The sequence below is a fragment of the Atta colombica genome, unplaced genomic scaffold, assembly GCF_001594045.1.
Source record: "Atta colombica isolate Treedump-2 unplaced genomic scaffold, Acol1.0 scaffold126, whole genome shotgun sequence".
NCBI lineage: Eukaryota > Metazoa > Arthropoda > Insecta > Hymenoptera > Formicidae > Atta > Atta colombica.
Genome location: NW_017259213.1, coordinates 6,187,471 through 6,198,798, shown reverse-complemented (window position 1 = coordinate 6,198,798; position 11,328 = coordinate 6,187,471). Strand labels below are relative to the sequence as shown.

At 29.1% G+C, this 11,328-nt stretch overlaps 1 protein-coding gene across 4 annotated transcripts in view; it reads left to right on the top strand.

The window, feature by feature from the left end:
• The window catches only part of LOC108695202 (dysbindin protein homolog), a 25,075-nt gene extending 14,121 nt beyond the window's left edge, over positions 1–10,954 (top strand). The window contains exons 1-6 of one of the 4 annotated variants that reach the window (XM_018204999.1): positions 5,587–5,731; positions 6,333–6,445; positions 6,687–6,976; positions 7,065–7,220; positions 7,287–7,427; positions 10,929–10,954. In XM_018204999.1, coding sequence (XP_018060488.1) covers positions 6,390–6,445; positions 6,687–6,976; positions 7,065–7,220; positions 7,287–7,427; positions 10,929–10,933 — 648 coding nt within the window. In that variant the 5' untranslated portion in view covers positions 5,587–5,731; positions 6,333–6,389 and the 3' untranslated portion in view covers positions 10,934–10,954. Of the gene's footprint in view, positions 1–5,586; positions 5,732–6,332; positions 6,446–6,686; positions 6,977–7,064; positions 7,221–7,286; positions 7,428–9,548; positions 10,057–10,928 lie in introns of those variants that run through there. The other 3 variants (XM_018204995.1, XM_018204998.1, XM_018204997.1) reach the window with 3 other exon arrangements.
• The last annotated feature ends 374 nt before the right edge of the window (positions 10,955–11,328 follow it).

Sequence of the window (11,328 nt, the reverse complement as noted above, 5' to 3'; positions counted from 1 at the left end):
ACTTTATCGTGTCTCTCGTTGTATTGCGGCCGTTTGTCTTTCAATGCTCGGCTCAAACGCATCAATTGCGTTCGAGACCGATCGCCTGTGATTGTTTCAGTCGGTTTTAACAGTTCATAATACACTACGCCGAACTGGTCCCATCAAATACAGAGCATGACCTTGGAGCCGTGAATATTCGGTTTGGCCGTCGACATGGAAGCATGGCCGGGAACTCTTCATGATTTTCTGCGCTTGGGATTATCGTAATGAACCCATTTTTCGTCCCCAGTCACAATGCGATGCAGAAATCCCTTTGCCTTTCAAGCAGCTGTTCACAAGCAAACAAACGCCGTTCAACATCTCTCGGCTTCAATTCGTACGGCACCCAATTTCCTTGCTTCTGAATCATTCCCATGGCTTTGAGACGTTTTGAAATGGTTTGTTGAGTCACTCCCAATGATCGTGCCAATTCTTCTTGATTTTGACACGAATCTTGCTCAAGTAATACCTCCAATTCTGCATCTTTGAAAACCTTCTCTCTTCCACCGCTATGGCGGTCTTCGACGTCAAAATCACCGTTCTTGAAGCGTTGAAACCACTCACAACACGACAAAAATTTTTTTAATTCTTGATTAAATAATCCTCCAATTATTGAGAGTACAAATAAGTTTCCGCCGTTTTTTAACAAAAATTAAGCATTTATTGTGAAAGAACGGTACATAATATTTTATTCAAAGTATAGATAGTAATGGCCATCACTAGCCACTACTTTTTCCCATCTTTCTGGTAGCATATGGATACCACGTCAGAAGAATGCTTCATCTTTTGAGGCTATTCAATCATCGATATAATTTTTGGTATCTTCATATGATGTGAAGTGCTGCTCAGACAGGTCATGTGTCATCGATCGGAACAAGTGATAGTCAGAAGGAGTAATGGAGAATACGGCGGGTGGGGTAGAACTTCCCATTTGAGTGTTTCTAAATAGATTTTGGCCGGCGCCGCAACATGTGGTCGAGCATTATCATGCAGGAGAATAATTTTGTCATGCCTGGAGTAATAGTGGGCGCGTTTTTCCTTGAGTGCTCGGCTCAATCTCATCAATTGTGTTCGGTAGAAAGCCCCAGTAATGATCTCGTTCGGTTTTATGTACATAATTCATATACAGATTGAAAGATACTATAAGCTTCAATTCGAAAAACGAAAGTTTTAAATAACTTGATAGCAGTTCATTTTTTTATTACATATACTTAATGTCGTGATACTATTTCATTGTTAATAATACTCCAAATGACTTATTTAAAATATTACTTTAAATGATGTATGGTTTTTGGGTTGCTGTACACATTTTCCGTAAGAATTAGCTAATTAAAAGTTTAAAAAGAATAATAGCTTATTTAAAGTACTTGAAATATTTAAAGGGGATATTAAATTGAAAGATGTGTCCCTTATCTATTTTATATCTTTTTATACATATACATCACATCGATCAATAATATAAAGAATCAAAAAATTGTTGAGAGTTCGTGTATCGGGGGGAGGGGGGGAGGGGGGGGGGTATGGGAAGATTTACCTTCTTAGCATTTCGTAATAATCTCTTTTGATGATACGAATAATAAGAATGAGGGAAAGTTTTATCTATATAAAATTCAATGTCATTCATGAATCTACATATTTATTTAATTTTTCAACATCAAGAGTTTTTGCAATTGCATATTTATAATAACATTCATTTTTTTTTTTAAACATTTCTTGTGAAATAAATAAGATGAGAAAATATGTAGATCATTATATACATACAACATATGGCACGTATAAGAATAAATCAATTTGACATTTTCAATAATTGGGCGACTTCTTATGTCTAATATTAATTAGTAAGTTATTCATATTTGTTTAAGAGTGTGGTCGAATTGCTGCTACGAATGCTTCGAAGTATTTGATTGATCAATCAGAAGAAAAAATTTTATTAATTGACCAATAAAAAAACGATTCGAAGCATTTGCAGTGGCAATTCGACCGTACCCTTATATTTCTAACTATGCTGATTATTATTTGGATTATTATTAAAACCTAGCCTTATATCAAAGGTAGAAATTTCATTTCGTTATTAAAGTAACGTACAATATTTATTAATAGTATATCACTAATGAGCATCTTATTAATCTTATTTTGCTACATGAGATATTTATTACGAAAATTATTACCTCAGGAATCTTCTCTCTATTTTCTTCTATTTTCTCCCTATTTTCCAGGAAGGATGTCAGTTGATCGTCGAGACTTCTAATAAGCTTCATGTATAAAAAAACTTCTCTTACCTATTCATCTTACTATTGATATTCAACTGAAATATTTTTCAAAATAAATTTCAATTTATATACGTGATTTATAAGATATTCGTTAGTAATATAAATTGTATATCAACTTCATAACGTCAAATAGCCTTTTATTGATTTTTAAACAAAAAAATAGATATTAAAATGATTATTTAAAAATAAGGACAAATTACATAATTTATTATTCACCAATTTGTGTCTTAAATTTTTATACCCAAGGCACAAAAATTGTATTTTACGGTTTTTTTCTTAATAATATAGAAACTGCACATATGTTGTTAAGAGAAAACAAAGAGTTTGTAGGAATAAATCGATTTTTTAATTTTTGCTTATTTTGATTATTGTAGGTATGACTGTCTAAGAATAGAATGCTATTGATTTTATTATGAAATTCACAAACTTGACGAAATTAGAACTGAAAATCTGAAGTAACGCAAAAAACCGATAGGGAGCGGCAGGCTCCCTATCGGTTGGATTGGGGACAGCTATTGTTACAGTAAGAAACCTTTCTTTAGAAATACTTATATCGAAATAAGACATCCGTTTTTTAAGCTCTATTATTATAGACTTATAGCATATCTCCTTTATACTATAGAAAACTGCGGTCCAACACGCAACGGAGAAAACGAAGACGAATACTTGTCTTTCTGACTCTCTCTTGCAAATAGGATTAATCAATCAGTAAGTTCCTGACAAAAAACGTAAAAAAAATTTAATCATTGAATCAGAATGAAATTAGTACACTCCTATTCCTCGATAGTGCGCTCCAATACGTTATAAAGTTCATTAGTTTTTTTGTCTAAACTAGTATACATTTCCTGTACTTAAAATGAAGTAGCTATATATTTGAAATTGATTTTGGCGAAAGCGAGAAAGAAAATTTTAATACATTTCATTGTAGCAACAAGGAATAGACTAAAAATAATTGTTGGAAGAAACACAAACTGAGATTTAGGCTGATATTCATAGTCTGATTTTCTATATAATTCAAGATCATCTTAAATATCACAAGCAGTCATAAAATTCTATCCAATTAATAAAATGACTGTAGAGCGCGTCTTGAAATTATACGATCTTGAATGTTAAATTAGACTATGAACAGACATCATACTATAGTGCTGGCAGTTTTTAAAAGAGAGATATATAATTTAATTAAAAAAAAAAAACATAATATTTAGACTTAAACACGTTTTCTTGAAAACATTTTTTAAAAGTTTTACTAGGATTACATAAAACAAGATAAATATTGATTCGAGATTTATAGAAGTTATTTATCATACATTTTTATTGACTTGATAACCTACAAACACAATGAATTTTATAAAAAATTATTTATTGTTATAAATTATTGTAAACAATTTTTAAGCAAAAATTCAAATTTTGCATTTATGTTGTTACCATCTTGTCATAATTTTCTATTTTAGGTTCAATCTATAAATGTCCTAAATAAAACTAAAACAAAAAATAATAGATTGCTTCCTTAAAAATCGTGGAAAAATGCAAGATGTATTTAAAGATATTTGAAATTTCCGAGTTTATCTTCAGAAACAGAAAATTTCTCTATTTTTATTAAATTTTAGATTTTGTTTACATTAAAATAATATAAAATAAAATTATTAATTGTAAATAAATTGATAAAAAATGATAAAAAAATAATATATGAACAATAGCCTATGAACTGTATACTTGTAACAATTGATTAAATGCTTTGGCAAAATTGTAAAATATAGTGTCGTTTATAGTTTATTACTGGCTAAATTTAATTTTTGTGCAAAGATGACACCAATAAAATAATTCTCTTTCTTTTTGAACAATACGAAGCTGGGCAATTGTTGTTATTATATATTGCATCATTATAAACAAATTCATTTATCAACAAATATTTATAATCTTTATCTCCTTTTTTTTATCTCTTAACAATGAATTGAAAATTCTATTTAATTCAACAGATAGTACGAATGAAAAATAATTATTTATATTTTTATTTGTTTTATGAATATTCTCCAAGAGTTTATGAAAATAATATGCTAGAACAGATTTGAATGGTTCTGTTTCTTATACACTGAACTGCATTAATTGTCCTTATGTTTCATTATTGTTGTAATATTTGAAATTCGTTCATTTGTTTTGCTCGATCAATATGAAGTAATCTCAAAGTTAGAAGAAGATATTCATTAGAATTTTTAATTTAAAATAAGCGATCATCTTTAAAGTTGATTTTGAGATGTCTTCTGAAGCTATTTTGCTATGCATATCATGTTTAATACACAAACATAGTATTGTGATGTTATTAATATATCTTCCAGCGATGAGACTTGTAACATTTTTATTTATCTTTGATAATTTCATCAAATCATAGAAATTCGGAATAAAAATTGGGAAGATGCAAAAGTTAAACCTAACAATTCTACACCTAGCAATCTCCCATTACACGAGAAGATACACATGATAAATTCTTCAGCTTTAAATCTGTCAAGATAGATTTTGTAAAGTGCCTGTTATAAATTTTGTCGATAACAAACTATTGATTGATATACGATATCTAGCATATATAAACTATTGATTGATATACGATATCTAGCATATACAATGGTAAAACACTGACAGGAATGTAGAAAAGTTTGTTTTACTAACAAAATATGATGACAGATTGATGGAAAAATTAAGCAAATTATGATATATTATCATACAATTTGACATAAATAGAGCAGAAGATCGCGTTTGACAGATATTATTTAGTTTCTGTTACCAATCTAATATCAAGTTATATATTACCATTTTGCAAAATACAAGCTTAAAAAATAGTTGATGAACCAATTTCACAGAACATACATTAACATCACACTAATCTTACAATTTCTTATTCAGCAATGCAACTATTACAACATATATCACATTATTATATTGCTGAGTGGGTGATTATAATATTAATATTACTGTTAGTTTCTGTTCCCTATAGGATTTGCTAGCAATTTCTGATCAAAATTGCTATGTACATGACTATGGTCAGATTGTTTACTGGGTCAGGATTTGCTTAACGAAAAATTAATATTGGACTAACATTCCAGATTTTCAAAGATTTCCAACAACTGCGAATAGGTAACGAAAAAAGTTCGTTGAATCCAGCTGTTTTCTTTCGGAGCACGCTTCAAGATCAACCGTCCGTGCTATTCAACCAACATATTCAACAATAGTCCGTTTGCTTTGTGCTTACTGCACTCGAATTATTCGCTCCTTCTCTTTCCAACGCCTGAATATATGTTTAGATTTCGTTTCCGAGCGTGTAAAGTATCTGGAAGTGTAGATGAGAGAAACAAATCATCATGTCCGCGACAATCTGACGAGGCAAATTATCGACAAAGTTCTCGCACGTCGTTTTCGGATTTCGATGTAATTTTACTCCATCAAAGAATGTAAGAGAGATACTTTTTCTCGTTAATTAAAATTCAAACGTTTCGTTTTTCTACTCCATCATTCGTAGAAGATACTCAATGTTTGTTGGTTAACGCTTGCACTGAATGTATACTGAATGCATTGTTTTGTAAACAATGACAGAATTCGGGCAATATACGTCGATTGTCAATTAATAATGATTGACAAACCAAAGTTTTAATTACGTGTATCTTTTCACATTGAGTAAACAAAACTTTCTTGTTGTCTTTTATTTTTGGCTAACAATTGTGATATTGTAATTACAAAATGTGTAATAATACGTGTATAAAGTAATTAGATTTTTTTATAATAGCATATTTACATTGTTAAGCGAGTTCAATTGATCTGTTTGATTGTAATATAATTTAATATGAATCATTATGATTTGTTGAATGCGTGTGATTTGTAGATAAATAATCATATACAGTATATAGAAAATTATAATTTTTATAAAATTGCAATAGCTTATCGCACAAAGGCAGCCTTTGCATAGAAATGAAAATTTCTTGAATTCGATATTAAAAAATTTATCTAATACAATGTCTATGTAAGAAAATCAAAAGTGTTTTGTTATCTTTATAGATAGCCGGATCTAAAAGAATCGGAGACAGCGAATGTTTACCACCAAGTCAGTAAAATATGTTTGGGTCACTACGTAGCAAATTTCAAACAGTGCAAGAAGGTATATCTGCTAGGTAAAATATTTTCTATATTCACTGTCTCTTATTGTATTGTGTACAGATGTTATGGATAACACTAATGATAAAATTCATGATAACCATTCATAAATCATGTAGTTTGTCTGATAAAAATCATGTACTTGTAAAAATAAACTACAAGTTTAGAAGATAGTATAAAAATAAGTTTAAAAGATAATGTAGCAACATAGAGAGTAGCACTTTTATAGCACTAGAATATCATAATTGTGATTTTTAGTATACGTGGATTGTCGACTCCCGAGCATCCAAAGAGCAAAAAATCAACCAATGTAAGAAATGTAAATTATGATGCTGGGGCAGATGTTTTGCATCATTTTCAACTGCAATGGAATGAGCTTCATGAGCTCGCTGAGGAAAACGCGGGAAAGGCTCAAGAAGCAGATGTGCTGATATCCTCTATTTATGAAAAACTTCAACACGAGTGGAACAATGTTACATGCTTAAACAATACTTTAGCTTACATTCCAAAGATTAATAATGCGATTCAAGATCTGATGGACCAAATAGGTAGTTTTTCTCTTCAGAGAAACATGATAAATTAAAATTCGAGTGAAAATCTAATCTTTCTAAAATTATTATTTATTATATCTCTAAGGAAACTTACAAGAAATGTTCGAAGAAGTTGAAGGAGCTTTATATCGATTGGAAGATTTAAATGAAATGTTAGATTTACAAAGTAGACAGTTGGATCACAGGTTCCAATTGGCTTTGTACAAAGAGAAGAAATTGATAGAATTAAATAATTTCAAAAGTAAGTACGTGCGATGAAAAAGTGCATGTTGTTCAATCAACATTTATTTCAAATTAATTTTTTTAGCAAAACTAGCTAACGAGCACACAGAGAGACTTTCACAGCATGAATTAAATCAGCAAAAAAAATTAAAAGAACGACGAGAAACTTTTGAGGAAGCTTTTAAAGAGGACCTTGAGGAATACAAAACAACTGGATCTATACCAAGTATGTTTTTTACGTTTATATATTTTCATTTATATATTTTCAAAGAAAAGAAAATGTATGTGAGCATAAATAAAATTAACAGTAGTTCGTAGAAATATGTAAGCGAGAATATTTAAATGTAAATCTGTAAATTATGAATTATTATATATTATGAATACTTCACGGATATATTTTGATGCAAAATAGGATGCCCACCGTATAGGGAAGTTTCTGCCTTAGTGCCAGTTGTTTCATTTTTTGATAAATTTTATCTGTTGGAAATAACAAGACTTTCCAATCACATGCGTACATTGCCAGATTTACCTAACAGGTAAAATTTATCAAAAGGTGAAACAATCGGCCTTTAGAGATGAAACCTATAAATTCATTTAAGAATATTATATGATGAAATTTATCGTTCAAATTCCACTTTTTTATCGACAGGAAAAGTTGAAAAAAATCATGTTTGTAGTTTTATCGAAGTAACGATGCGGAAGCGAGAGAGATAGAGAGTGAACGAGGCAGTGAGAGTGGAGGAAGAAAGCTGCTGGCAACCCTCCATTCTCACTGCCTCGTTTACCCCAGCAAACAAAAATGGAGTGAAATAGATTAGAAATTTTCAATCTATCTGAATCCGTATTTTAAATCCATGAATTAATGAATTAGATTGCATATAAAAAAAAATTTTTATACATATGAAATAAATTAAATAAATTAAAGTAGTAATTACATGAAATTCTATAATCATTGTTTTAAAACTTTTATACAAAAAATATTTTATACCAAAAACGCGCTAGCTGTATAATAAAGGAAATATTTTAATATAAAATATACATACAAAGCGATTAATTTATTAATTGAAAATAAGAAATTTACATATGTAACATTTATTGTACATATTTATGTAGTTCTCTTTATATTTCTTTTAAATATTTCTTTTAAATTTCTATTAAATGAAGTAGAATTCATGACATACTTTTATACAACTTTTATACTTTTATACTTGGTACAACTTTTTTTTAATTCAATTAAATTAAAACGAAAAATTTCTTATTCATAATTCTGAATAAAACAACATTCATGATGCATTTTTAAATGAAACAATAAATTTTCTACTTACAATTTTAAATAATATTTATGTAATAATATTTTAAGTAAATGGGCTTTTTTTATTCAATTGGATTAAAAAAACTACATTTCTTATTCAGAATTAATTTAAATTAAGCACTATTCAAAATGCATAGAAATGGCCGATATTATTTTTAGATTCAACTGAATTGAAAAACTGCATTTCCTAACTGCATTTCAGAATTTTAAATTAAGTAGTATTCACGATGCACACGCACGCACGCATGCACGCACGCACGCACGCACGCACGCATCAAAATACTATAATATTATTTTTAGATTGAAAAGTATAGAAATATACCCCATGCCATTCCTATAAATGAATAAAAATGCATTCAGGATTGAAAAGGATTCATTTTAACATTCATGAATTCATTTTAATCTATTTCAATCTATTCTCGTTTGCTAAGTCTCTGCCTCTCTCTTCTCCGTGTCGTCACTTTGGTAAAACTTCAAATATGATTTTTTTTCAGCTTTCCCTAAAAAAAGAATTTGGTATTGAGCGATAGATTTCATTATACTCTAAGCGAATTTATAGGTTTCGGAGGTTTCATTTCTAAGATAGAAACCTTCCTATACCGAAGCATCCTCTTTTCTTGTTTAGATATGATTGTCATTTTTTTCTGCATAGTACATAATAATAGTTCTTTACAAAATAATAGTTCTTCGCAACTTTCCAATTGATACTATGGCATAAGACAAGAATATGAGAATTTGCATTAACTGGCATAATATGCGTACAATATTCAGTGTATAATATTCACAATATTCAAATATATTTTTTTCAAAAATACATTGAGCTAAATTCATTTTTGTTTATTATAATTTTATTATCATAAGTTAAAAAAATATATTTTCCTTTTACATTATATATTAATAAAAATAAGATTTCTCCTATAATAATCTTGAATTGATTTTATTTTATTCAGTCATTACAAGATAATAGTTCAGTTTCAACAACTCTTTAATTATCATCATGTATATACATGAATAATTTATCTGTTTCAAATTTAGAGTTACCAGTCTCCGCGAAAGGCCCATCCTTGGACGAGATAGTATTAGACATTGATTCAAAGATATTTGATGAGTTTTTAGATAATTAGAAGCAGAGGATTCAAATAAAGTGTTGCTATTAAACTTTTTTATTTGAAAATATAGTATATAGCATATGCGACGAAGAATGATTTTTAATTGCATTTTTTACAATTAGATATTAGGGCTGTGACTCAGACAATTTAAACTTTTTAATATAAAGAATGTAAAAAATTAGTGAAAAGTTTCTCATATGAATGCTTCCGATTTTTCAGATGCCTAAACTTTTAAATTTCCCGAAATTTTATACAGTTCGCAAATGCAAGTATATTTTGTGAATTGTATTATTTACTGTTTGAATTGAAGAGAATTCAAATTTTATCCTGCAACAATTCTCTCATGTATGTAAATAGATGTAAGAAAAAAATGTTATTTTGTTAAATTTCCTTAATTGTATCACAACTAAATAAAATAAATTGACATATATTAATTATGGACTATTTTAGAAACTTTACATTTATATCTAATGAAATATACTTAATAAAATTCATACAATTCATAATATAGATTCAACTTTCTTTACTGCTGCGATAAATTTCTTATATGTTGATGTAAAAGCATCTGCTAATATTATATTTTTAATGTAAACTTTGCTCTTTTCTCTTATCAATAAATATGATAACTTTTGCATTTTTTTTTACTCTGATATAGTTAAAAATAGCAATTCATTTCTAATTGAAAAAAAAACTTAAATCAAAATATATTAATATTCTTTGAGATAATAAATATCACTTAAGATTTTTATAAATTAAAACAAAGTATAAATTTTATTTTAAGTATTGCTTAAATGTATTTTCCTTTTGTGATGCTTCATTTTATATTTTCATTCACAACACCTACCTGTAATAACAGGCATGTATTTATCAATAATAATATTCTTTCATCATGATGTGTTGGCAGATCGTAATGTCGAAATTTCGAATATAAATTAGTATTAATTTTCGGTTACTGTTTTATGTACAAAATACCACAATCACAATATCAAAATTAACTTCGCAAAATGTAGCGCCATGTGGAGAACTACGATACTTAATCGCTCAGGATATCGTGCGGTATGATGCCGGCATGATACTGTTTCTAAGCAGTTTCGATTCGAGTATTTCTTAAAAAACTCGATTAGACGAAAAATTTAATCTGTACGTAAGTCTTAACTGAAATAATCACTTGTCAGGTGAGCGGTCCTTACTAAATTATCAAAAATATGAATTTACGTGCGATTCCAATGTTTTCTTCTTTCGAGGTTATCTATGTTCCAAAATATTACGCTGCGACGTCGTGATACTTACGTAATGTTATTTTCAGTGTGAGCGAAGACTACTACGTTTGTTAACAAGCGATCGAGCAAGATTCGCCAATGATGGATCCGGATTTCTACAAGAAAAGAAGGAAGGAAAGACTGTTCAACAGGCTACATAAAAGTACTGTGAGCGTCTGTATGGGTGTTACAGCGATTGGCACCTTTTTCATCGGTTATAAGGTGTATGAATTCTTTCGATACGTTCGACCCTTGCATCAAGTACAAAGTAAACTGGTTGAGGATGAGCTCCTGTTCGAGGGCAGGAACATAGAAGATACATCGGAAAATTTGTCATAGGATGCTGTCACACAATCGAGATGTGTAAGCAACATATATAGCAAAAGAAATAAATACAGTGAATGATACAATGTATTTTCAAGAATGAATATATTTATAGTCTGTACA